The sequence below is a fragment of the Antennarius striatus genome, chromosome 9 (assembly GCF_040054535.1).
Source record: "Antennarius striatus isolate MH-2024 chromosome 9, ASM4005453v1, whole genome shotgun sequence".
Classification (NCBI taxonomy): domain Eukaryota; kingdom Metazoa; phylum Chordata; class Actinopteri; order Lophiiformes; family Antennariidae; genus Antennarius; species Antennarius striatus.
The window spans coordinates 17,113,180-17,140,956 of record NC_090784.1 but is presented as its reverse complement, the minus strand read 5'-3'; the positions used below and the strand labels follow the sequence as shown (position 1 = coordinate 17,140,956).

Sequence of the window (27,777 nt, the reverse complement as noted above, 5' to 3'; positions counted from 1 at the left end):
ACTCTCAATTTCCTTTTACAAGTGAAACCACAAATAGACATCTGATATGTGACAAAGAGGTTTAACGTGTAAAGAAAACTTAAGACTCTCGATGAAAAGTGCAGAGGCACGTAGAGAAAAATATGGAGTAGATGTATAAGACAGCATGATATAAATTATTACCTCAATACTATAGAGAGTGTCATTGGTGCTGCTCAAATGTACTCACTTTCCAAAGTGGACACACAAAAAACAATTAGTTAGTCATAGACTTTTTGCTTAGGTGCATCTTTTATTCTTTCAATCTCTCTTGACAAGTTACATACTGTTGCTCTGCAGTAAAGCTTTATCAGCCTCAGTCGTGATATTTAAAGCTGTATAGTCACACATCTGAAGCACTCAGTCAGGATTCTTAACAGAATGCTAATGAGAAACAAATTTAAAAAAAAAAATTTCAGACAACGCTTTGTCTTCCAAAAAAGAAAAGACATGAAAGTAACATAAAAGCAATCATCAGTGCTCGGTTTAGTCTTTCAATGGAAACACTGAAAAGCTTCACAGAATGCGCAGGTCATAATTTTTATCATTTTATCATAACGCACATTCAGAAATAATCCTGTCAGGTGTGTGACTGTGGACATTCTTGATCTGCAGTCTTATAATTTTCAAAGCGATATACCCTTACACATACATTATCAAAGCCATTGTACATTGTCATTTGACTAAAGCATTTGCGATTCTGTTTCTTTTGTTTTCAAACTGACGTTGTTTTTGCAAGCCCATACACTGATAAAGGAAAAGTAGTAATGGAATAAAAGAAATTTTCATTTGATATCAACTATTTACATGTTCTTTTAAGTTATTTCTGTCATAAGACAGCTCTGTCTCTTTGTTTGTTACTTTACAGTTCAACTCAGACAATTAATCAAATTGAAATGTTTTCTTCCATTTCTTGTTGGACACTGTAAAATAAAAAAAAGCACTCAGTACACAATATAGTACACAAAACACACACACTGTCACATGCATACATAAAGGCTCACTCAGTGCGTGAAAGCAAATCAATGCAAAAGGAAAAACTGTTTTATGTCTCACATATTTTATCCCTGGAATCTTCCATCTCTGTTCATGTGACATGTACACAAATACAGTATATGGGCTGAATAAGCAGGATGTCTTTCACAACAGTCTTTATTATTGAAAGAAAACTTTGAAATGTGAGGTTTTAGTAGAAGCAGAAAAATACAATGCAATAGATTTCACCTGGTTCAGCCACACAGAAGACACAACAGGCTGGGCTATATTCAGTTGACAGTGATTGATAATAGAACAGTTATGATGGGTTGTTCCCCTGACGAGTAATAGAACTAGTTTCCACTGGTAAGCTACTTTTAGTGTTGTTGTTTTTTTATGAGTCAGAGGTTGACGGTTAAATATGCACAAAAACAAATAAAAAGGAGGTTTTTGTTCATGTTAATTTATTATTCTAGTGTACCACCAACATGTAGACTATGAGGAAATATTAATAGAAGAAATAAATTTCTATTTCCAGCATGTGTTAGTATTAGTGCTGATTGTTTCACAGACATCTTCGCATTGCTCTTCCTTTCCATGTGCAAAAGTTTACAAGCTCAAAAATAGGTTCAGTTATTTACATCAAGCACCTCGGTAGAATAACTTCGGCAGCCATGTTTAGTCATTCCACTATTCCTGTTGATTTATCAATCTTACCACTTTATTTTGGCACTCAGTGGCTACCTTACATTATTTCACAGCCATCCTTTTCTTCTTCTTTTATGATCCTGACAGTGATGTGCGTCAAAGATGCAGCTCACTACTGGAGCGACACGCGACGCAAACACAATTCCGTTTATACAGTACTGTACTTCTCTCCTGCCTCCACTGAATCCAGATTAGCATCAATAGCAAAGCACCAACACTACGCAATACACACCTCACACAGCGGTACCTGCAATATTCAAAGCATTGTGTTTTTTCTTATGAAATATTGTAAATAGAAGTTTATTTAAAATGCTTCTGCTTCTTCTTCACCACCATTTGAAGTACATTTTGGAGCAAGGGCTGTAGTGGTTAAAAGAAGGTTGATCCTCATAACAGATTATACTAGATACATTATATAGAATAAACCACTGAAACCAAACCATATAATAGAAATGAAGTACTAGACACATGTTTGTTTGTCTGTCAGATGGATTAACAAAAATACTGTATATGGATGGATTTTCATGAAACTTGATGACAGAATGTGTGTGTTTTGAATTTAAAAAACCTCATAACGGTATTTATGTGTATCACAGGCGATTAAAGCCCTGGATGGCGCCTGTTCTAGGCTGAAACTGTCTGTGTGAGAAGGCTGTCTCTGTGTTATTTATTTATGACCAAACGTAAGCCCAGAATCTGCAGCAGTGAAGCAGTAAAATGCTGAATCATGACATCCTCTGAGACACAAGATTAATTATCAAAGTCAAATCCAGAAACACACTCAATTATTTCTATAAAAACATGTCGCATGACTCAGGGGCCCCTGCTGTTTATGTTTTTTGGGGTTTTTTTATGTGTTGATTAGAAGAAGCTAAGTCATCCAGAATTTTTTTCATTACCTAGATTTAAAGAATGATGTGTGGGTAATAAGTAAGTCATGTTTTCCTATAAATCACAGCCTTATACTACCTCAATGTAAAACAGGAACAACGGGCTGCTACTTAGAATGAATCCAGAATCTGCACTGATATGAATCATTACAAGAAAATTTTAAGATTCAAAGCTACTGGAAAACAAGACAACAGACTGAAACTAAAGGAAGACCTCTTCCCCCTGCAGAACAGTGGTAACGATGGTGATCCAGATCAGCTCTTAACACTCAGACCAAAGCTATATTATGTTGACAGCAGGAACAAGAAGCATTTAGACTCAGCAACTTAAGAGGATGAAGTGTAAACATGGTGTTGCCATAGTTACAGGTGTGTACCGCGTTGGTGTCGTTTTGAAGCTGGATGCTTGGAGGTCACGTGACTGTGGCCCCCATTACTGCTGGAAGTGTCAGGGTCTCCCAGCATTCTGTGAGGAAGGTGGAGATGCTGAGGTCCTGTCGACATCTCTCTGGTCAGCATCCTCAGTGGATGCTGGCGCTACAGAGCCGCTGTGACAAACAGAAAACACACAAGATGCTAAGTAGTACAGCCGTCTTCGTATTTTAGTCTTCAATTCTTCTTTAAGTATTGCTGGAAATATGAAATAATTCAGTAATAATTTCTATGAGAGGTGATATATTATATACTGGAATTTCTTTAGAAGGCTCCTATAAATGAAATATTTACATTGGTATTCTAAAAAAATTATAAAGTATAAATCTTTCAATTACAGTAACCGCTGATATTTTTTTTTTTTGTGCACAGCAAGTAAGTTGAACATACAGAATTACAGTTTTAGAAACATTTAATCTTTCATTTATTATTTTTACCCACTATAAAACTATTATTTGGGTAGTTTATAACATGTAGTCCTAAGTAAATATCAGTCAGTAAGAAACAGGAAGTTGTAATTGTTAAATCCTATACATTAATAAAAGCTTAGAAATCTCCTAGATTATATTGGGTTATAGACCATTTATTAATGATTATATGCTTCTTGCAACAGCGGAACTAAAATAAAAGTGCTGACTGTTGTTTGTGTGTGTGTGTGCGTGTGTGTGTGTGTGTGTGTGTGTGTGTGTGTGTGTGTGTGTGTGTGTGTGTGTGTGTGTGTGTCACCTGTCTCCACTCTGTGTGATAAGTCTCCTGCAGGTCTCCATTTGAACATCTAGGCCCCGCTTCATGGAGCACATCTCCATGTACTCGTGCAAATGGCGGTTCATGTCACTCTTCGCTGTTGCCAGTTCCATCTGGAGTCAGGAAACACAGAGTGAGTCATAGTCCAATTGTGCATTTGCCAAAAAATACACTTTAATTCTGCACAACTGCGTGCTGAATGCATACAGAACAGATCACTGCTGACCGTCTTCATGCAGTTTTTACCGCATGGAGGCTGTGGAAACTGAAAATACAAGGTGAGGCATACAAAAGATGTGACCCACATGCCACAGAGCAAACAAAGTACTACAGAGTAATATTAAGGAAAAAGAAGCATTATGAACAGAAAAAATATTCAACAAATTGGTAATTTAAATATATGGAGCATGGGTCTGACCTCAATCTGGTCAATTGTCTCTTGGTATTCCTTCTCTCGGGACTTGAAAAGACATTCAGTGTCATTAATCACCTTTTCCAGGCAATCCTCCTGGTAGAGAGAGAATAGAATGGTAGAGTGCATGTAATAAACTGTGCCATGATTTGGCAGTAAATAGAATGCGTGTCTGTGGGCTAATAAGCACACAATCATCACTAAGTGAAGTTATATTACTAGTAGATCACAAAATGTTTTATAGTCCTGTCAGCTCAAATTACACCGACTAATGCAGCTCCCTCTTCTCAGCAGGACAGCAGACTGTACAGACACCACACAGCCGGTGAATGAAAACAAATACATGCTCCTCTTGGAAACAAACATGCTGTACACGAATATGAGCCAGACACTGCATCTGTCTGAATAAGTGTGTGAGTGTGTGTCTTTGTGGGTGTGTGTATGAAGTGTTTTGTCCTGAAATGGCCCTGCCAAAGTCCGGCTGAAGGTCATTGGATTTAACGGCACGTTGTGACGTCAGAACATAATGAGCTCCCTTGAAATCTGAACCAGAAAACTCAGAACGCATGCAGCTGTCTAAAGGATGACAAGTGGAAAAGGATCACACCAACAAAATCTGCTTTGTCATCATCTTTCTCCTCCAAGAGAATCAGGACAAAAACACACAGACTGGAAGAGACATTCACTTCAACTCAGTCGAAGATCAGGAATGAGTGGATTATAAAATTAATAGAAAAACAAACACAAATAATTTAAGTGGAATGTTATTTGTTTTTTGTACATTTGGATTGAGACCGACATATACACACTGGTTGCAATACAATTACAACTAGAAAAAATTCAAATAGAGCAAACCTCCACTAACATCAATGTCACTAAAACATGAATAATCCGAAAATATTTTCTATGGCATTGCACACACTATGGGATGTCTCCATAACGATAACTTCATCAGACTCAATTAAATCGCATCACTTTGACCTGAACCCAGGAAACTGACTTGTGACTTAGCGCCTCTCTGCACAGTGAATGGTGTTCAACGAGTCATGTGATCAAAAACGTGTTTGTGCGTCACAGCTTGGGCTTTTGTGTTGACTGATTTATTGCATTTAGATTTAGATGTTTAAAACCAGAGCTCACCTCTCCTGGTGGATGGGTGGGGTCGGGGGGCAGAGTGCATCCTGGGAAGTCCTCCCAGAGAAGCAGTGTCTCCTCAGTCTCCTCCCAAGCCAAGCTGTCACAGTCATCCTCAAACTCACATTCTCGTCTTAAAGAAAAAACAATGTTTAAAAATTAAATGAGCAGGACCAAAGGGCACTAATGTTCTACTCATACTTGTAATTCAGACCACTTACAAGTGACTCAGCATTCTATGCATCTCCTCGTTAATCTGATTGGCTGATGAACCACAGTGCTCTTCTTCTTTGACCACGCCCCCGTCACTTTCAGAGGTACTGAATGTTTCATCACATTCACTTCCATTAAAGGACAGTGGGGTTTGTTTTCGGCGACAGTTTAGAGATGATTGGTTGCTTGGAACCTGTAGTGACATAAAGGTTCACTTTTAAACACAAATTTTCAGCACAAACTTTTACAGGAAGGAGCTCCATGGAGTAAAAAATGCAAGACTGAGATGAGGACATTGACTTCCTGGTACCTGGTACATCTGGATCACATCTTCACAGTTCCTCTGCTGAGCTACGTCACAGAGACGAGCGGTTATATCGATCCTGCGGCAGATGTCCATGTCGACCTTCATGGCTTTCTCCTGGATTTTAGTGTCCAACTCCGTCAAGTTCTAAGGAAAAGAAGGAAGGACCCAGATGAGACAAAAGGAAAAACATTTAAGTAGAATTCTTGTGTTTTTAGTCACAAGTTTACTCAGAATCACTGCTGTAAATAAATTATTAATGATTCATAACATACAGTAGTAATAAGAAGTAATAACAACTTTTGTGAAGTCTGGAAATGATCCTGTGCCATATTGTGGTTGATAATATAAGAATAAAAGGGACAAAAAAAATACTATGTGTATTTTCCCCGAACAAAAAAACATGTCAACCCAAAGCTAATACGTAGCTTATTACTGACATGTAAAATACCTGTCACCGACATTGAAAATGTGATTGTGATGTTTTGTTTCAGAAGCCCTTCTCAAGTCATCAGCTACGACTAATAAATCCGTTAAATGGGATTTACTCTGAACAGTAAATAATAAAATCCTTTTACTTTCTTTCTAGAGCAGACCATCCATCCACTGTGACTCAGAGACATGTGATTACTGGCTAAGGGCATAGCCGTGAGTATGTATGACTAGTATGTGAGCATGTAAGCTAAGCTGTGCTCACATTGCTCATGAGGCCTTTGAATAGAACCAATTCCGCCTTCAGCTGCTGCACTCTGAGAGCCAGCTCGTCCTGACAGCTCTCACTCTCCTGCAAGTCCTGCACACAGAGAGAAAGCGTGTGACATCTATTGTGCATCATGAACACACACACAGGCATGCGTGCACACACACATGGTAGCCCTGCCACATGTTTGTATTATTCTATACAGCTTTTTGCTATGTAAGCAGAGATAACAGTACGACACAACAAATTGTACAGTACAATTTACTGTTACATTACACATCCAAAGATAAGCGACACAATAAAAGCCACAAAGAGTCCAAACACAACACAAAATTTCTTTGAGTCTCAGGAACTGTTTTGCTTCTTGTGGTCTGATGTTGAGGTGAAGCTACCTACAAGCAGATGAAGATTCCTGGAAATGGTAGCTGACCACATGTACAGTACCTGTACTCATGTGCTCACACATATGTACACCCACACGCATTTAACAAGTCAGATGTGAGGAACTTGCTTACATGCATTTCCTGTAACTCAGCGCTAACTCAAATTTTGACAACTCTATTTCAGTTGGGAACCAGTGTAATTACACCAGATGTTTCCAGTTAACTGGTCCAGAGTCTGCAATGTGTCTGTGAAATTAGCTTATTATATAGACATACACACGCATGCACTCACACACACACACACACAGATGTGCATGCACACACAGGAAATCAAGAAGCCATCTACTGGAAGGAAGTACAAAAATGACAACAGTTGTCAAATGCAAAAATAAAACTCTGCTTATTAATAATATATCACTTATACATAATTTAAAGTGATGCATCTTAATCAGCTGATGGTCAGTGGCAAAGGCATTGTAGGAGTCAGGACTTAAAGCAATGTGCTAAAGATACAAGCTGCACAAGGGAAATGATCAGTACCGGCAGAGTGAGAGCTTCCTGCCTCATAGTCTGTACTGAAACTATAACTCATCACCTTAATGGAAATCACATGTCAAAGCTATTCAAATGCAGACATGGTTACCATTGAAATAACAAAATGACCCAGCAGAGTTGTAATAATCATTATAAAACACCAACGCAATAAAAAAAATGAGAGCTCAACACAATTATTTGGCATATATGTAATAAAGTTTACCATCTGTCTGTGTAAAAAGAGTTACTGCTGGGCTGCTGCTCTGAAGATGTCATCTGCTTGTGTCTCTATACACTCAATGAGTGTAGAATTAAATCAGCCTCAAGTACTATTTGTTTATCTTTCGGTGGGAATAAAGTATATTCAAGTGAACATTAGAGACATAAACCCTAATAATAATATTACCTCCTGTAGGTCCACAATTTTCTGCTGCAGATCCATCCTCATGGTGTATTCTTCCTCCCATCTGAAAAACCAAAAGCAAAAATACAGGGATATTGGAAATGAGCAATGATTTAGTCCATGTCTTAATGTAAACAGAGAAAACTGGCCGACAGGCTTTGACCATGTACATATGCATCTGCATGTGTCTGTGTATTCTGGCTGACGTCCACACGGTCTATTTCTGTTTCTTCTGAACTGCTTAGGTATATCTGGACCCATGATTACTTTACGGGACAAAAATAGTCTGAAAGCCATCCTAACCAGATTAATACAGTTTGTGCAGCTGCTCACCAAAGTTCCACTCTATGATAAACTACTTCATACACTACATCACATGTTCAAAATAACAGCAGTCCCTCATAACTAGCAAGATAAATCAGCGGTGTCCCCCGATGCGTTTGTGTGCATTAGTATAAAATGTATTTGAAGAGTTTTGATGTTTACTCACCTTTTTAAACACTAACCACTGTTATCATGAACATAACTGAATAATCAGTGCTACTGATTCATCTACAATAAATAACACAGGAACTGCTGATTAATTTAGTCCAACTACTAATGGTGCATCTTCTCTTAACATAAAACATACCTAACTAGACCCTTAACTCACTTAAAGGTGCGGCCTATGTGTACTTTAGAGAACTTATTGTAGATTACAACTTGAAAGAATCAACCAGGTGCAAATGATAAAAGGAAGGCCAAGCGATTTATGGTTTACTTGTGTAAATTGAGTGGTGTGATGAGCTGCTCAGATGATTAGCCAATGAATCTGAGATTTAATACTGTCTGCAATCTCAGTTCCTGTGATTTCAAACCACACATGTTCAAAAGGGGAAATCCATTTACTGCAGAGCCTGTAGCCTAAACGGTGCTTGAAATGCAGATGACTGCAGCACACTGATACCTTCAGGGAATACTAAATCTGAAACAAACTGAGTCATGAAGTAGAAGCTGTCGTAGGGAGATGCTCGTTTGATCAGTTAGGTGAGAGTGTGCAGGGAGTTGCTTCTCTCCGCAAGCCAAGCCCCCCCACATCCAGCAGTTATAGCTTGCAGCTCATGCTGCAATGCAGAGGCAGTGTAGGGAAGAAGGGAGGGCGCAGTAGGAGAGGAGAGTGGCAGAGAGCACAGGAGAGGAAGAGGAGGAGTTCAGAGTATGGGATAAAATGGGGTTTATATGAGAAAAGAGGGCGTGCGAGTGGATGAAGGGTGGGGGCAGAGGCTGGGCAAGGAGGCAGGAGGGGGGAGAAAAGTCGTCCTTGGATAAAAGAGCAAAAGTGGACATAACAACTACAGGAGGGTAAAATAATGACTCATACAGGCGACAGCAGACATCTCATTATTAAATTGGGATGTGCTAAAAAGGATCTGACTGTCCAGCCTTAAATCTGATGAAGCATCACCTGGAGAAAGAGGCTTTAGTGTTCTAATTGTCTGGAGGTAATGCAACAGCTGCATGAAGCTGACAGAACCAAGACCCTGCACAGAAATGGATTTGAACCCCGAACAGGACATGATAGGTCACACCGCTTAATGCACAAGTAGTGAAACAACAACTGCATAAGAGGTCAGAAAACCCATCCATGGTTCTGTCTCCATCTAAGATGGTGATGTTACACACTTCTAGGCAATTTGTGTCTTTCACTCCAAAGAATCCATTACATTGTGGTCAGGATCTCCTGTGGGGAAAGCGTGGCTGCTCATTTGATCATAACGACGAAAGTGTTGAAACACAAAGGTTACTCTAGGGCACACGGGGCAGATATAACCAGATACACAACAGTCATCACTCATTTAGATTCAGAGAACACAGAGGGACAGTTAGAGCTGTTGGAAGATAATATGCAACAAATACTGATTGTCATTATCAACTCATTTTGGCATTTTGAATTATTTGTTCTGTCATTTTGTCTAAAACGTGGGTGAAAAAAAATTTGAACGCACATCACAACTTATTTTGTTCCATAACAAGATAATTTTTTTGTTCATGAGAAATAATAACTAGTAACTTTAACTTATTTCTATTTCTCAAATAATGTTTCAAACTAATTGTGATAACAACCTTATCATTCCAGTAAGGCTCTACCTGGTGAACCACAAATGATTGTGTGTTAGGTTTAGGGTTTTAAATGACATCATTATTACTTCTTTCATCCTGAGGGATTTGTTCAGTTTCACAAGACAGAACCGCCCTGAATAGTCAGCATGAGTTTTATTATAAGAAGAATCTGCCGTCATACTGTTGTTACCTGAACCACCCATCGCTGAGTTAATTTCTGTGTAGTTTTGAGGTCGACATTTGAGCCGGTGATAATCACGCGTCTCTATTAAGCTTTGACCTTGATTTTTTTCTTTATATTTAGCTCCTGAAGGGGTTCATATTTTGGGTGTAACTCTAGCAGTAGAAACTGCCTCCGTCTCCAAACCCAACAGAGATGCAGGGTCAGGCAGGACGTGATGGATGGTGAGGCATTTTGCTGACTTTGCTTGTGTTGGAGACAGATTGTCTACAGCTGCTTTACTGCCCTGCTTACTGCTCCTAAGTAAAGCATTAGAGGCACTAAAGAAAGCTCCATGCGTCCTGTAGACCCGGTACCAGTGATATAAACAACTTTCACTTCATTTACCTGCGTTTAAATTCATCTCTCTCCCTCTTCACTTTGGCCAGGACATTGTAAAGGGCTCTTATCTCAGGCGTGATGGTGTCAATCTGGACCCCAATTCCATCGGGGTGAGACCAAGACACTCCTGGGCTGGTCAGACGCTCTGAACCCAGGCCGAGTTTGCGGGTCTGGTTGTAGGACCATATGGTTCCTGGGAGGAAGCGTGGATGAGGGTTGGTGGAGGCCCTGTGGCCTGAGCTGGTGCTGGGGACAGTTTTGGAGGTAGAACTCGGGGAGTCCACACAGGGAGAGGACTGACTGATGGTGATGGTTGGGTTACCAGGAGCACTTGATTGCACTAAACTTGAGTTTTCTGCTGCTGCAGGTGAAAGAGTTGTAGGAGGAAAGAGCGTTGTGGGTCTCCTGGCTGAGTTATTGGTGTTGTGGAAAGGGAGGGAGCCGGGCTTGAAGGGTATGGTTCCAACAAATCCAGTCTGCACACCTGCCTCTTGGGTAAGCACCCTGCCTTCGTGGCAACCGCCTTGGCAGCCTTTGTTGGCATCCAGCGCTTGTTGCAGCTGCTTCTCCAAAATCTTATTTCTGCGTTCTAATTCATGCACTTTGGCCAAAAAGCATCTGAACCTCAGGTTGAGAGTTTTCAGGACGCTGATGTTGGATCCCAGGTCGTTTCTGAGAGCCATGGCTGCGGGGGCGTGTGGCACCGCGCGGTGCTGGTAGTGGTTGTAGTTGCGGGGGAGGTAAGGCGAGGTCTGGGAGGGCGCGGTGAAGTCAGGCCCCTGCTGATCGAGCACCGAACCGGACTGCTCACCCAGGAGGAAAGAAGCCGGTTCCACTCCACCGAAAACGGCGTCGGGCAGGAGGCCCGATGGAGAGTCCGGATGTTCGGGGGCCTGGCCCTGCTGCGGATGCTGTTGGAGATGCGTATTGGCCCCCAACAAAGGATTCATGCTATGGTATGGAAAACTGAAGCGCTGCAGATCTGGCATGAAAACGGACTGGGATGATCTTGCAACAGCTGATTATGACCGGTTAAATAAAACGGCTGTTGGAGGCAGGCGGCTGGGAAAAAGACGAGCAAAAACACCAGTAGTCACCCTGTTTTATAATCACTTATAAATAAGAACTTGATCCTTAAAGCTGGGAGGTCTTAACGCTGGCTGCTAAATCAGAGGTCCGTTCCCGTCCAAAACAAACATGAAGGGACGACTCCAAACCGACACCGGGTGAACATAGATATCATAAACCGGACGCGCCCCGGATGTCAAAACGTGCACAAAATAAACGGAATCAAAACAACAAGAAAATACGCAGAGCGTGAATTGACAAGGATGGAATCAAGTCACCGCGACACTCAAGTTAAGCCAACAAGATGTGACCGAAGGCAGAAGCAAGTGATGCGGGATTGGAAGAGCACGACTACCGTAAATACTGGAGTAGAGCCGCAGCAGCGCGTTAACTGTTTGTTCACCGCGGGATACAAAACTAGACGTCCTGTGTTTCCACCAGTTTCCTTTTGTTTGTTTATTGGTTAGTTAGTCAACATCATTAATCATTACATTCAAAAAAAATAAACAAAACAAAGCAAAAATTGATCCAAAATTGAATGTGACTGGGGAGAAGGAATATGCTCTTGCAAGGCCCCACGTAATGAACACAAAAATAGAACCTCCCTTCCCACACACACACACACACACACACACACACACACACACACACACACACACACACACACACACACACACACACACACACACACACACACACACACACACACACACACACACACACACACACACACACACACACACACAAGTGGCACTCAATCAATTTAGTGTAAAGACATAAAATAAAACCATGCAGTTGCGCATCTTGCCATTATCACACTTTTTTAAAATTACTTACTTCACATGTGTCAAACTCAAGGACCAGGGCCCAAATGCGGCCCACCACATCATATTATGTGGCCTGCACGAGCATAAAAGGTCAGAGTGTCTAAAAATAAATAGGTCAAAAGTGTGCTTTGAGCAGTCATCAAGCCCATTTTAACATTGACAAAAAGTTTTGAACAAAGTTAATGTCCAAACTTGTGTTTGATGTTATTTTTTTTAAAAATTCATTTGGTTTGATCATTAATTAATGGATTTATGGGGGTTTCATAACCTGACAAATTAAAGGGATTTGTGTTATAACAGAGAAACAAACAAATGTGATGTTTGTAACTTGAATAAGAAATAAATTAAGAGTTATTTAACATTAAGGAGTAGTTATATTTATTTTACATTACATTGAGTTACATTTAGTTACATTTATAAGTTATATCTGGCTCTTTGAGGATGGTCATGATGCTAATGTGGCCCTCAGTGAAAATGAGTTTACCGCCTCTGACTTAGGGAGTAATACCTATCTGTCTGTCTGTTTGCCTGCACATCCATCCGTCCGTCCGTCCGTCCATCTATCTATCTATCTATCTATCTATCTATCTATCTATCTATCTATCTATCTATCTATCTATCTATCTATCTATCTATCTATCTATCTATCTATCTATCTATCTATCTATCTATCTATCTATCTATCTATCTATCTATCTATCTATCTATCTATCTATCTATCTATCTATCTATCTATCTATCTATCTATCTATCTATCTATCTATCTATCTATCTATCTATCTATCTATCTATCTATCTATCTATCTATCTATCTATCTATCTATCTATCTATCTATCTATCTATCTATCTATCTATCTATCTATCTATCAGTCCAATGCCTTGGAGATATTGTTGGATTACTGGTTCCTCTACTCTTCTGCTGTTCCTTCTGTTGGACACTGAGTTGCTTCTTTTCCTCCTCCAGCTCTGGCAGTAGGAGAGGCTGATGCGCCTTAAAGAGAACAGATGAAAGAGAGACTCAAACACAGTCCTGAGGTGTTTTCAGAGGAATACAGTCCCAGAAATCTCTTGCTTACTTTCGTTTAAGCTCTCCATCCCACCAGGCACTCTCCTCCTGTCTGCCCTGTCTTTTCTGAGCACCACGTCACAGACATCACGCCTGAACTCCTTGTTCATAATCTGGTAAATGAAGGGGTTGACCATGCAGTGGGACTTGGCAAACAGTGCAGGGATCAAAGTGACCAGGGGTGGAAGAGAGGAGGGCGGCTGAGGGCTTCTGAGCTTTGCGTCCAGTTGTTTGTCCAGACTGGAGGGTGAACTCATGTTGAACACTTCACTCCAACTGTTCTCATGATTGGAGAAGACTTGTTTGGAATATTCTGTGGCAGTCAAGTTGAACAATGAGGGGATGTCCAGGATCCTCAGGGCATTTTGAGAGCTTGAGGAAACACCAGTAGATTCCTCCTCCAAAGTTTTCAGAGAGACATTTGGCTCTTGGTCATCTCTGGGTACGAATACAGAGATCAGTGACACAACAGCATAAGGCGTCCAGGCCACGAGGAAGGTGGTGCAAACCACAGCCGCCACCTGAAATAAACACACGGTTTGTTTTTCTAGAGGGATGCGCATCAATAAAAGTGATCCCCGCTAGAGTTTACCTTTGCAAGTCTGAGGTCTTTCTTAGCGCGGCTGACAAAGGAGGATGATATAGCTGCCACAGCGCGACTGGATCTGCACACCTTCAAACAGACGCATCAGTTACTGCTGCACCGCAAGCACTGTGTTTAACTCATCCATACATCTATTTATTTTCCTACAGATGAGATTGCAGTTATCTCATCTACAGTCCTTATCAGCCCTTATCCACTGACACAAAAACAAAGACAGAATTAAAGAAGAATCCTCCTTTTTGTATGGTGAGGCAGAAAGTCTCCTCACCATCAGCAGGATGGCCAGATATGAAGTGATGATGATGAGGGTCGGAAATCCAAAGCATAAAGACAGGATGAGGGAAATATACCTCCTGTCGTTTAAAGATGACGTCATTCTCCACCTTGAAACAGCGATACAGATTGATTGGTTATAACGTACAAGAATGCAGATCAGAGACAACAGTGGGGAGTTAGTTCATGTAGACAAATTTGAACTACCAGTTGATGGTGCAGCTGGTCCCATAAGGTTCTGGTCCATAGCTTCCAAAGCCAAACGCAGGCAGTAAGCCCCAGAACAGAGTGTAAACCCACATCAGCGCTATGGACAGACAAACGTAGCGCTTCTCTATCCACTGCCCTACAGAGGCAGGAAGCGTGGAAATCACTTAACAATTCAAACTGTGTTCATGTGGCCGTAATAATGTGGGAATCTTTGATTTTTCACTTGTCATTTTCAAGATAAACCAACCTTTAATCCTAAAGTCATTCTGCAGATGAATTTTAATCCAACATTTATATTAATTTTGGGGTTTTTTGCATTATACATTATATGTAAGATCAGTGCTACAAGAAGACATCAGTCACCATATTGTAAGCAGCAGATCTTCAAACAGCGGTCCAAAGAGATGAGACAGGTGGTGAGCAGTGAACCGATGCCAAACACAAAGCCCTGAATGCCATAATAAAGGCATCCCATGTCCCCAAACAGCCAAGCATGGCTCACACTGCCAGAAGGAGAGAAGGGCTTTAGTGCTTCGGCTTAGCCTGCAGGAATTGTTTGTATAATGCTTTGTCATCACTCTCAATTTGCCCCTGGCTCTTTGTTACAAATTATTGTATACCTGGAAATGATGAAGAATGGTGCCCCAAAGAGGCTGAAACCAAAATCGCAGAGAGCCAGATTGATGGTCAGGAGCTCTGGAGGTCTGAGCTTCCTTCTCCTCCTACCAGAAACTAATAACACCATTCCGTTCCCCACCAATGACATGACACCTGCAAAAAGTGATCAATAAATAAAAGAACGTACATCTGAAAAAAGTGTGTGTCATTTTTGTTCATCTTAAAACGACATTCTCTTTAAATCCCCCCCAAAAAGTGACATGCCATTAAATCAGTGATCAGTTAACTCACCTAATTTCCTCTTTATCACACACTACAAACACTAATTTGTCTGCTTTCCATTCACCTGCACACTCCTGCTGCTTCACAGAGATCAAATCGACCCAAATGAAAGTGATCAAATCGACCCAAATTAAAGTGAGTTTGGATAAGTGAGGAGAACATTTGTCTACAGCATATTTCATTTATTCTATTGATTATTTAAAAACACAACAGCTATTTATAAAAAAAAAAAAACCTGAAAAAAAAAATTGTGGATGGAACAAACAACAAAATCTTTGCACATAACTTCCTACATAAATGGACTTGCTTGCCTGTGAAGGTAAGGTACAGAGCAACTGCCAGGTCCACTGAGGGGGACATCTGGGAGTGGAACAGTGGGTGGATGGTGGAGGGGACAAATAGGGGGTCCCCCTGTGAGCATTTCTCTCCCACAGACATTCTACACTGACCACCAGCAGGATACGGTACAGAAAGAAGAGGCAGCTCCCAAAGCTTAGAAAAGAACAGAAACATTCAACAAGATTTTACTGTCTATGAAATGGAACTGGCTGCATGTGAAGTAAAAAGAACAATTCCTCATGACGAGAAAATCTCATTCAGTGCTGGAATTTTCTGGTGTCTATTTCCGATCTCCGTGTGATTTCACCTGAACTGTTTTAATGTCTGCAAAAATAACAGAAGAAGATAAACTCTGGAGGAAAGTGGAGCAGTAGATGAAGAACAGTGGGTACTTTTCAGCTCGGAGTTTTGACTTTAAAAGCAGTATTCTAACATGAAATTGTATTTTTCTGCCATTGCTGACTGGTGCTGACAAAACACTTGTGACTTATTTCCCATTCATTATTATTAAATATCTTTTAGGTTGTATCCCTGGGTAGGTGGTGTTTCTGACAAAGCTTCATTAATTACATGAAAGATGGTAGTTTATAATATTTTAAAGTGAATTAATGTCGCTCGGTGAGATCATTTAATGTCATCTAGTCCATATTGGACGATAATTGATCTGTAGTTGCAACATAATTTTCAATTTAAACAACAAAATTTGACATTTTCCTTGACATTCCAATACATTATTTCCAATATTCAACATCATACTTATTAAAATCAATAATTGTCAATTACGGTATTTGTTTTCAGAAGTGACTGCAGGCACAAGTCTTTTCTCATCTATCCATACAGGACTTAAACATCTACCCTCTTCTGATTCCGGCTGGTGGTCAGCTGAGTCTTATGAGTAGCTACATGGTGATAAATACAGTACACAAGTAGTTGAACATGGCAGAGGTTTCATGAGAGAATCCAAATTTAACTCAACGGCTCTCTCGCTTTCTCTCTCTATGGTACATGTATGTAAATAAAAACGTGCCTGCAGGGAAAAAAAATTATACTTCTTGTAAAATTAGCATCAGACTCACCTTCCTCTTATCCGTCCTGTGATGGTTTGTCTGTTTGTTCTATTATATTTTTAAAAATCTTATTCTGAACCCTCGCTCTGTTTCATGTTTGCATGTCTCTGGAGTCAGAGAGAAAATATGCAGTTGGCAAACTGCTTCAGAAATGATTGGTGCAGACACACAAACCAAGAAGCAATGTGTGTGAGCAAGAGAGAGAGAAATCAGGAGAGTGGGTTGGGGTAATTGAGTAAATTTACCCTCAGTTCCTGCCTCAGTTCACCACCTTCGCAGATAACTGTTTTATCCACTGAATCCACATGCTGGTCAGTGTGGTTCTGTTATTACCCACTTCCCTTCTGCCATACATTCAGCTTAAAATTGTACAAAACTGCAAAGACCAAATATATGTTAATACATGTTAGATGAGTGTTCACATGTGTAGTACCTTCTGGCAGATAAAATGTGTCCCAGAAGACACGTGGCTTGAGTTTAGCAGTTTAAAAAATTACATGTCATCAAATATCAATATTGAAATCTTGATATTTTCTCTTCTCCTTGTTGGTACTGTAATTACACATTTTTTAGTAATGTTTTTTATTTTCAAATGAATGAAAGACTCCGAACATTTAATAATGGTGGCAGGTGGAGAAAATTTGTTTTAAAATACGGTTGTATAACAATTCCATAGATGTAAAGTAGTGGGACAGACACCTTCCACCTAAGCAACACACCAACCAATTAAGTGCTGTTCATTTTCCCACAGGGGAGCAATATTTGATGGATGCCTTGTGGACTAACTCATTGACCCATCTAACAATCCATCCAACCACAAGGGTAATCTCAGAAGTAGGCATTTCTTCTGTGAAGTGAAAAAAAAAAAGACAAGCAAGATGTGAGCTTCACAAACGGAGGACTTTATACCACCTGCAGTACTGTCTCTCACATCTTTACTTCATTTCACAAGAGCAGAGTAGGGAATTTTACAGACACATAGAAAGAACTTGGTCAATTACAATGTTTTGATTCCATGGGACTTTTCCTCAGGCGTATGATGGGGTTGACTTTTGGAACCGTGCACAGAGTCATAAATACAATGTCTTATTGCAAACATACAACTCTGGTATCAGGAGACTACAGTATATCCAACGTGGCTAAGTGCAGCGACGGCTTATTGATTTGGTTTACTCCTTAGTGGCCATGTATGCCATCAGGTCACAGACACGGTTGCTGTATCCAAACTCATTGTCGTACCTAGCAAAAGAGCAATGAATAAAATTATTATGCATCATTGGAAAATAATATTCAAATACAAAAGTAATGCATGATGATGTTGTACCATGAGACAAGCTTGACAAAGCGGTCATTAAGAGCGATGCCAGCGCCAGCATCAAAGATGGAGGAGTGACTGTCACCATTGAAGTCTGTGGAGACAACCTGCAGGAGAGCAGATACCACATTAATGAGAACCAGGACAACATTTTAAAGATCAGAGTTAATAAAAACATACATGATGGTCTGTGTATCCCAGAATGCCTTTCATGGGTCCATCAGCTGCAGCCTTCACAACCTTCTTGATGTCATCATATTTGGCCTAGTAAGAAATAAAAATGGCGAATGTTAAACTTTATATTCAAAGACATTCAATAAAAGCTGCTATAAACTTTCTGGTGTCATTCAGCATTCCTTAGTAACAAACCTTCATGAAAACAACAAAAATAAAAGATCAATTTCTCAACAGGCTCTGGCTTCCCTGCGTCTCTGTAATACGCAATTTAAAGCTTAGAGGCTCCTGCTGGAGACCAATCTTTACAAAGACGGGGTAAAATAAATGAAAAACAAAAGCTGGTAGGTAAGTAAAACCAACAGGACATGTGGGGCAGACCTGATCACTGATGCACATGTCATAACAAAGATTACAGCATGCATCTTACAGTCACAAAGATTACATTAAAATTGATAGTAGAACAGGGCATGGAGCTCATATCCTGCCACAATTTGGCACGCTTAACAGATGCATTGATTCTGTGTGCTTTCTATCTATTGGATCTTTAAAGCGCTTTAAAGAATCGGCCCCTTTGTGTCACAAGAAACCTGTTTAATAGAAAAAAAACAATGGTTTAGAAACAAATACAAAACGTTCTGCTCGAATGTTTTCTGCATAGACACCAAATAAATTGCAAAACACATTTCTTACAGATGTCATGTTACTTTTTGGTGTGAGCTTCACACCTTATACACATGTATTCCACCCTCAGCTACAGCAGGTGGCGCTATGAATCAATCTAAAATGGCATTGGGAGGGGGTGAACTTGTGTACTGAGGACTATTTTCGGCTTCTTTTTTCGGCTTTTCCCTTCAGGGGTCGCCACAGCAAATCAGTTGCCTCCATCTAACCATGTCTTCTGCATCCTCTTCTCTCACATGTATTGATGACTATAATAAAGGGAATTATATCTTACAAATGTGGGAGGTATAATTATAACATAGGTGGTGTAATTTGCACCGGAGGACTGCCATGACTCATTTCATTAAGTCTTAATGTAGGTGAAAGTGGTTCCTCTGGATGTAAGTAAGCAGGAGAATCAAAGTGACATGATAGCTCTACAGCAAATGTGACAGTAACTTTTAGACCAGATGTTTTGTTTGTGTAAATCTGCCAGTTTTAAAAAGGAATTTATAGAATAAAAAAGTGATTTACAGCTTGTTGAGGCTGCGCATTATTTAAAATCATGAGGATTCTGTCCACATCATTGTACAGATGGTGAGAGATTTGTAGGAAATATTTAGTACTTTGAGGATGTATTTGTTTGATTACTAATACACAGTATATTGCTAATATAGTGTATGTGTATTTCAGAGAGAGACTAGTTACAAAGGTTCAACTCAATTCACTATATTAAATTACCGTGGCCCATCACATGAACACAAGCGCCGAATTTGCTGGAGTCAGCAGACTAAACTCAATGGTTTTGCCTTAGATTTGCAGACAGGTAGAATATGTCAATCATCATCAAGATGAAGTTTTAAATTATTTGGACTTCTTTTAATGTGGTGACTGCTTCTGGTGTGCGTCACTCACAGGTTTCTCCAGGCGGACCGTCAGGTCGACCACCGACACGTTGGGGGTCGGGACACGGAAGGCCATACCAGTCAGCTTGCTGTGAAATTAGATCATTCAGTGGGTTAATGTCACAGACTGAAGTCCCCAAAGTTTGTGAAACCACTGACTATTTTACAACAGTACTAATTTGTTTTTTTCTCTGACCCATTGAGGGAGGGGATGACTTTGCCAACAGCTTTGGCAGCACCAGTAGAGGCGGGGATGATGTTCTGGCCGGCACCACGGCCGTCCCTCCACAGCTTGCCGGAGGGACCATCCACAGTTTTCTGTGTGGCGGTGATGGAGTGGACCGTGCTCTGATTGACAAAGAAGACAGGAGGATGGCTGAAGCTGACTGAACGCCCCCTAGAGCTTTGTAACATTCCCTGACAGCAAGTTTTAAACCTCACCATCAGGCCCTCCACAATACCAAAGTTGTCATGGATGACCTTCGCAAGGGGAGCCAGACAGTTGGTTGTGCAGGAAGCGTTGCTATGCAGATGAAAGACAAGTTCAATAAAGAACAAAAAGATTTTCATTTTGCCATGAATTGTTAAACTTGAAAACTGAGTTTGAGATTTTACACACTTAAAAACAAATAAGCTAAAATATCTGCTTTTTTTGTGATTTGTACCTGACGACTGGGAGGGAGTTGTTGTATTTCTCATTGTTGACACCCATCACAAACATGGGAGCGTCAGCGCTGGGTGCAGAGATGATGACTCTTTTGGCACCACCCTTCAAGTGGGCCTGCAGCGCATTTTGAAATAGAATAGAATCACCCTTCTTGTCGTAACTGTTTAAGAACTTCTCATCAGGAGTGGAGGATACGTACAGAAGCCTTCTCGATGGTGGTGAACACACCAGTGGACTCAACCACATACTGGGCGCCAGCATCACCCCACTTTATGTTAGCAGGGTCCCTCCTACAACCGGCAGAGATTAAAGAAATATCAGATATACTCGGCTCTCCAACTTCCTATGTTAAATGTCTGTTAAAATGAACTCACTCATGGAAAACAGAGATTTTATGTCCATCGATGACCAGCTTGCCACCTTCAGCCTTGACCTCACCTTTGTAGCGGCCGTGAGTGGAGTCATACTTGAACATGTAAACCTAAAGAAAAGAAAAGACAACTTGAAGGCCACTTCTGGCCTGAATATGAACCTTGTGACAAGTCCACAGCTGACAGTGAGTGGGTTTCAAAAACCCACACCCAGATGGAGTCTGATGTAAAGCACTCTTACTGATTTACCATGTATTCCAGGTCGATGAAAGGGTCATTGATAGCCACGATATCCACCTTCTTTGAGGTAAAAGCAGCACGGGTCACCAGACGGCCGATTCGGCCAAATCTGAAGAGAAAACAGTGTAAATCCGGATGTTGGCCTCTAGATGGAGATACGATCCAATTCAACTCCCACAGACACTGGACAATGGGTCTACACTCATCTCTCACACTCAGTAAAGCTGTAAATGCTTGATGTGGAAATAATAAATAATAATGAAGGGTGTCAAATGGGTGTCCTGATATTCACTTCAACCTGAACAGCTGGTGTTACGTTGCTATTGTGGCTTTTACCCTTCATATGGAATGAAGAACACTCCAGGAGATCTGAAACTACAACTGAAGAAAGGGCAAGGGTCAGAGGGTGGTTGTGTGTGTGTGTGTGTGTGTGTGTGTGTGTGTGTGTGTGTGTGTGTGTGTGTGTGTGTGTGTGTGTGTGTGTGTGTGTGTGTGTGATCTCACACCCCTTTTTCTGGGGGGAGTGCACCATTCGATCAAGTGGTTAAGTTACTCTTTAACCACAAGTCCAAAACCCTGGCACATGTACCTTATGTCCTCAGACAGTGGGGGAGGAGGAAGTGGCGCAGACAGATAAAGAGCAGGTCCACAGAGCAGATAGGGCACTTGTCACGTCACGTTGTGAGTGTTTAGTAATATTTAAGTTACAGAGGTCCTTTAGAAAGCCGAAAACAATCCACTGTTGAATGACCGCCATGTCGAAACCGACACTGCTATCTGAGGTACAAAGTTCAGATGGGGGGGTGCTGTCCTCCGGTTAGTGTATGGAAGCCTATAGTTTCCCATTTTCCTTATTCAACTGTTGGGGTTGGAAATAATAAGAAGGAGACTGTTTTGTCCTGAAGAAGACAAGGTTCAGAAAACAGATTCCAGGTTGATCTATTCCTCTATGTTTATAAATGCTGTGTGTTGTTCTGAAGATTCAGTGTCATAAAAGCATCTGACCGTCTTCATTTGCATAGCAGGTAAAAAAAAAGAAATTATTTTATGTTGCATTCACACCAATCTGTTTGATATCATCTTGTGTGCACAAAAATAATTTTGCTGATGTTTATCCTCTTTTTTATTCCTGACTGTTTGAATTCATGTATACATTAGAATCCAACACATTTGTGTGAGGAAATTTATCTCCGAGCATCCTTTTTTTAATGTGCAAACCCACAAGCCAAGTAAGACAGTAAAAGACAGTTCAGAGCGTCTGTTCAAGTGTGTGTTTCCTGTTTGGTTGTTATAATGAAGGGTTTTTGATCATCAGATGAAAGGAGTTCTTACCCATTGATGCCAACTTTCACCATTTTGCCTGGGTTGTTCTGGTCCTCTGGAAGGAGACAGGAGGAGAAAAATAGAAGGAGAGGAATTACAAATCCTGTTAAATATTAATGTCCTGACATTTTCAAAGGCACACGTTTATGATGGCAAATATTGGCATTCATATAAAGACTGTGTTGAAATTAAACCTGGGCATGCATTCCACTGATAAGTTATCTGTAACCATGGTCCACTAAGATTTTAGTGAAAATCTGCATAATAGCGCTGTTGGAATCCTACTGAAAGCAACTCCAAAAAGAAGTATAATTCAACTTCAAATAGCTAAAGCCAAGTGAGTTGATTTGAACCTTTTGACTACTTTAAATTAGATTCCAGGTGTCGCCTGGTGATCTAAATAAAGTTCTTCATGGTGCAGCCGGTTCTGAGGCTGTGCTGGTCCCTGAGAGAAGCTAGTTCGTTATTAAAGGAAAGTATTTACCGTTTGTGGGGGGGGGTTTCAGTCTGTCTTGCGACTCCGGGTGTGAGTGGGAAGAGCAAAGACTAACAGCGTGCTTTTATAATTGACAGAGTTTTACAGCTCCGCCCCCTCACAGTTCACCTCTAATTGCCCCGCCCCTTGGCTCAAGGTCATCGGCCTGCTAAGCAAACTTCTGCAACTGCATGTGTGTTATATTGACACAGAGACATAGAGGGAGCATCTGAGGGATTGAGTCTCTGTGTTACTGGCTTTGACATTTCTCTCCAAAGACCACGACCGTGCAATTATACACTCTTTGTAGCCCTAATTCTGCTCATCTTCCTCTGCCTCTTCATCTCTTCTGATTGTATGATATTTGTGCATGTGCAGAGATCAGGTTTTCAGTGTCAGCCTATCTTCTTGGTTAAATTATTGCTTGTTTAGAAATGACACATGCATCTCTGATAGTTGAAATGATGACTTATAATAAATAGCATTTTTCTTTGACTGTTTTGAAGCTGCCTTCATTTTTGTGTGTGTGTGTGTGTGTGTGTGTGTGTGTGTGTGTGTGTGTGTGTGTGTGTGTGTGTGTGTGTGTGTGTGTGTGTGTTTGAGTTTATTTACGTTCTTGTTTCACAGATGAAAAAAAAAAAGCTGTTAACGAAAGACTTTAAATCACGGTAATTACCAGTGTCATTTCAAGCTAGTCTTGTTGTAAACATCACCCTGGCTGCATCCGAGGCCTCATAAGTGGGCAGCTCTGACTGGCAAATGAAACCTTATCCATGACATCTCGTCAGCGCAGCAGACCATAATGGCGCAATACATTAAATATATAAATTGTCCCAAGATGACATTCGGTAACTCATATTTTCCACCTCAGCAGATGATACTAACAAACAGCAGCTCTGCTCCAATACCAGACAGTGTTGGTGTGAATTATAGCAACAGCCCAGTGACCCCTGCATAGCTAAACTACAAAAACCCCAAATGCATGTCAGTCTTTGCCTCTGCCATTGCCAAAGAGAGGTCAAAGAGAGGAAGTAAAGGTCAGGCTAAGATTAAACACTGGCCAGTTAGCCAACACCTTGTTCATTTTGTTCTCACAGATCTGTACTTGCCACTTCATCCAGATTACATGTCCTTGCTGTGATATAACAGCCAGATTCCATTCAGGAATAACAGGTTATGGAAAAAGTGCAGTAACAAGATTCAAGGAGTTCAGTTTGGTGATCTGTGCACAAGTAAAGCCTGTGTGTAAAGATGGCCTTTAACTAGATTTATACAACTTGCGTCCTGCACTAAATTTGAGAGCAAAGTCTGGAGGGCAGCTGTGTGGTAAAGAGCAAATAGATGAAGTGAGACTGCCGTCTTGTGTTGCATTTAAGACAGTCCAAAGTAAACTGAGAAAATACGAGAAAGAATTGAAAAGCAATTTATAGAGTATTACAGGTAAAAAAATCTGGGTTTCACTTATTTGGAGTCCAACAACCACTGTTAAATAGGCAAGTAGCATAGATCCTAATTTAACTAGACACACACAAATCACCTTGGAGTCCATTTAGTAGCTGTTTATGAGTTTTCCTATAACAAGATCAGTTGATGATGAATTTGCTGCATTGAGCACCAAGACCTCTGTTGATAAGAATGATCTTAGGATGAAAAGCTCCGGATCAGTAAATAATAGACCTTGGGAAATAAAACTGCTGTCCAAGGTTGTGAGGGAATGCATATTGAAAAACATTTATTCTATGCATCTGATGTGAGATTATCTGCACACAAGAACAAAATATATATTTAGCGTGTCTTGCAAAACAATTTTTTGCCCAGAGAACATGATGTAATGCCAGAATGTAATGTTTTGGATGCAGCACAGGATTTCTCACACATGCATTCATTAGGACTTGTCATCTAGACTGCAGAAAAATGTGGGAAGAAATGTAACTTCCTTCAGCACCTAAAGACAGAGTCTAAATATATGTTCCAGAAACATTTGTTTTAAAAGACAAATTGAACTGGTGCGTTGTCAATAGAGTCAAAAATTGAAATTAATGAGCAATATATTTCTGTTGGCAACACAACCCCACCCCACCCCCCAAAAAAATCCCATTCAAAACAGCAAATGTCAAATTGATTTATTCATGCAAATCATAAGGAACAATAAAAACAGCAGGAATTACAGGTGCCACTATTTTTGAATATCCACTTTTGTTACACCCATTTCTTCCACAACCCACTGGCCACAAATTGCCTAAAGGCTTTATCACTTGATCTAAAACACGGACACATCTAGAAACACATTTGATTTACAAGTCCAACAACTGAAAATCATCATTTGATGTAAACATAGCTCACATATTTCAGTACTCCGTTTAATGCTTACACAGGAAATAAACTATGGCTGGTTTAACAGCGATAACATGAAGCTGGTGATCTATGCTACCTACTCTGGATGAAACCACATTAGCAGAGCTTCACATTTACATCATACTACATGTAGTGTGCACGCTCAAACACTGTTCACTGCAGTTTTTTTCTTTCTGGTGCTCTAAGTATGTTCTCATCAGTCTTTATTTTCTCTCCACTAACAGCCCAGTCCACTCATGGACCCGATCCGATCCAGTTTCAGGCCAAAGCATCCTCTGTTCCATCCCCTCCGTGACCGATCTGGTTCTGCTCGCTTCTGATTGGCCAGAGCCCCCTTCAACAGACGCAGCCAGGGGGTTTCAGCTTGCATTTGAGTGTCAGCCCATTTTGAGTAGTCTGCCCCTTTGACCTCCGAGGAGGTGGACTGCTCCTCCGCCTGGCTGTTCAGCAGGTTCTCCAGGTCGTCCAGGGTCAAAAGGTCATTGTAACGTTGCAGAAAATGCTCCATAAACTACAGCAGGGGAAAAAACATTCAATTTAATTGTCAAGGAGACTAGAAGGGAAAATAATTCAATCAGTGATACATTTCATTACCCTCCCCCTCCCCTCCTTCAGATGATTCTCCCATATCCTTCATCCACTTGGAATCCTCAATCCATTCTTTTCTCAATCTTCTGTTCCCCCCCTCCCCCCGTACCTGCACAGCGTCAGACGAGTGCAGAGCACGAGCCTCTGTGATCTCCAGGGGTGTCAGGAGGAGCAGGGTGGCAAAAAGCAGCGCAGGACACAGCATGGCAGCGGTTACGACAGGCAGGAAAAAGTGGAGCAGGACTGAAAACACACTGGCAAACACCAAATACAGATAAAGTACTGATGAAAACACAATGAAAATATGAAGATTACATTCGGAATGATAGTTTTGTATGATCAATGGATTTGTCTTCATGACATGAAAGAAGTTTTATCTCTGCGCATACATGTTTTTTGTCAATGCCTTCATTAAACCGGGATGCAACACAGACGAGCAGGTCTAATCAAGCTAGAAATACTGAATCCTGATGTCCCCAGAATCTAAATAAAAACAACAACAAACGGGAAAAATATACAGTACTTTAACATGATAATTGTGTCAGTACTACATTAAAATTGTACTGCATCAAATAAGTCTTTAAAAAAGGTGATATTTTTTATATTAATGAGGTTTCATCTTACATTGACCTGTTAAAAATGAAAGAACAAAGCTTTTTAACTTAGATTTTCTCACTTTACTAAAGTAAGCAGTTGCCTTTACTGCAGTACAAAATGAAAAAAAACATTTTCTATCAATTTCAAAACTTCAGACTACGTAGCTCCATTTGTTGTAACAATTGATTTTATTTTTTTACTTTATAATTACTAGGCATAGGACCTCTTTAGTTTTACACAACTACCTGACATTTAAAAATAATTTAAGCATGTTCACCTGTTTCTTCTGAGCTTCGGGTTCTTCTGCTCTCACAGACTCTTCATCTCCTCGCTCTTTCAGCGACGTCTCACTTGTTGGTACCTGCTGGGAGCATCACTATCTCACCAGTCTGACTCCTCCTACTCCTCGTTACGAGATAGATTGAAAATAATAATTTGCTTCCTCTTGCGTCTGTCCTCTTGGCAGCAGCTGAATGTTAGGGCATCAGCTGGGATGCTGCAGAGGTTTTATGGAGACAAACCCCCCACCCCTCCATTTTTCTTTGGAGTGATGTCATAGTTGGAGAAAGTAACTGTCATTGCCAAGGTGACTGTAGTATAAGCCATGTTGATGCTAGTGCACTGCAGGCAAGGTCAAGGGCCAACAGTTGGCTAGTGCCTCATCATTCGGACCAATTATGAATTACTCTGGATGGAAATACTCACTTCATATGTCGTGACTTAATCTGAGTTATACATCTGATTAAAATGCTCCCTGTGCAGATTAGGCCCTCCTGTCTCCCGTCTCCATGGTCTTTCCCAGCATGCACTGACCTCCCTTTTCTGCTGGGTAAGTTACAGTCTGTCAGTAGCATCTGCTCCCTGCACCCCCTGCCGCCAAATTACAACACCAGCAAGGGATGCGCTTCCAACACATAGACCTTAAAGTTCAGCAGCCTTTGATTATTTCAAGCAAATAAAGGCCAGCAATTACAAACGTACGTCAGGCGATGGACATCCGGTCAGTGAATATTGTGTTTTCATACCTAGCATGAACAGACAAAACCAATCTTTAGGCAAAACAAAACAAAAATTTACTCATGTTTGTGCAATAATCACCCACTGAACACATTTAAGTTAAATTTACCCACAGATAAAATGCAAGTGCTGCTGCAATCATACCATTAGCTTGTTGTTGGCAAGTGTCTTTACATAACATTAATCACACACAGAAATGTACCCCTCTCATCTTTTCGGA

At 40.6% G+C, this 27,777-nt stretch overlaps 4 protein-coding genes across 5 annotated transcripts; all 4 read right to left on the bottom strand.

The window, feature by feature from the left end:
- Window positions 1-262: 262 nt before the first annotated feature.
- On the bottom strand, window positions 263-12,164 carry iffo1b (intermediate filament family orphan 1b). Its single transcript, XM_068324669.1, has 9 exons — window positions 10,519-12,164; window positions 7,854-7,914; window positions 6,528-6,623; window positions 5,837-5,977; window positions 5,535-5,719; window positions 5,320-5,446; window positions 4,186-4,275; window positions 3,750-3,880; window positions 263-3,139 (listed from the first exon to the last, which is right to left on the bottom strand). Exons 1-9 carry the CDS (start codon window positions 11,499-11,501, stop codon window positions 3,040-3,042), a joined length of 1,914 nt encoding a protein of 637 aa, XP_068180770.1. The 5' UTR covers window positions 11,502-12,164; the 3' UTR covers window positions 263-3,039.
- A 1,152-nt stretch (window positions 12,165-13,316) lies between these two features.
- Window positions 13,317-16,189, bottom strand: opn9 (opsin 9). The gene is made up of 8 exons (XM_068324238.1): window positions 15,773-16,189; window positions 15,182-15,332; window positions 14,925-15,064; window positions 14,559-14,697; window positions 14,347-14,461; window positions 14,067-14,147; window positions 13,485-13,995; window positions 13,317-13,399 (listed from the first exon to the last, which is right to left on the bottom strand). The coding sequence occupies exons 1-8, from the start codon at window positions 15,972-15,974 to the stop codon at window positions 13,317-13,319; spliced, it is 1,422 nt and encodes a 473-aa protein (XP_068180339.1). The 5' UTR covers window positions 15,975-16,189.
- Window positions 16,190-17,748: 1,559 nt separating this feature from the next.
- Window positions 17,749-23,101, bottom strand: gapdh (glyceraldehyde-3-phosphate dehydrogenase). The gene is made up of 12 exons (XM_068322766.1): window positions 23,010-23,101; window positions 22,535-22,580; window positions 21,212-21,311; window positions 20,966-21,072; window positions 20,791-20,881; window positions 20,590-20,705; window positions 20,366-20,447; window positions 20,121-20,272; window positions 19,935-20,013; window positions 18,363-18,446; window positions 18,192-18,289; window positions 17,749-18,106 (listed from the first exon to the last, which is right to left on the bottom strand). Exons 2-12 carry the CDS (start codon window positions 22,555-22,557, stop codon window positions 18,037-18,039), a joined length of 1,002 nt encoding a protein of 333 aa, XP_068178867.1. The 5' UTR covers window positions 22,558-22,580; window positions 23,010-23,101; the 3' UTR covers window positions 17,749-18,036.
- A 2,065-nt stretch (window positions 23,102-25,166) lies between these two features.
- nppcl (natriuretic peptide C-like) lies at window positions 25,167-27,720 on the bottom strand. 2 transcript variants are annotated; one of them, XM_068322768.1, is made up of 3 exons: window positions 26,818-27,720; window positions 26,053-26,197; window positions 25,167-25,866 (listed from the first exon to the last, which is right to left on the bottom strand). In XM_068322768.1, the coding sequence occupies exons 2-3, from the start codon at window positions 26,146-26,148 to the stop codon at window positions 25,573-25,575; spliced, it is 390 nt and encodes a 129-aa protein (XP_068178869.1). In that variant the 5' UTR covers window positions 26,149-26,197; window positions 26,818-27,720; the 3' UTR covers window positions 25,167-25,572. The 2 variants fall into 2 exon arrangements, with proteins under 2 accessions (XP_068178869.1, XP_068178868.1); XM_068322767.1 differs by lacking the exon at window positions 26,818-27,720 and having other exon boundaries at window positions 26,053-26,435.
- Window positions 27,721-27,777: the final 57 nt, after the last annotated feature.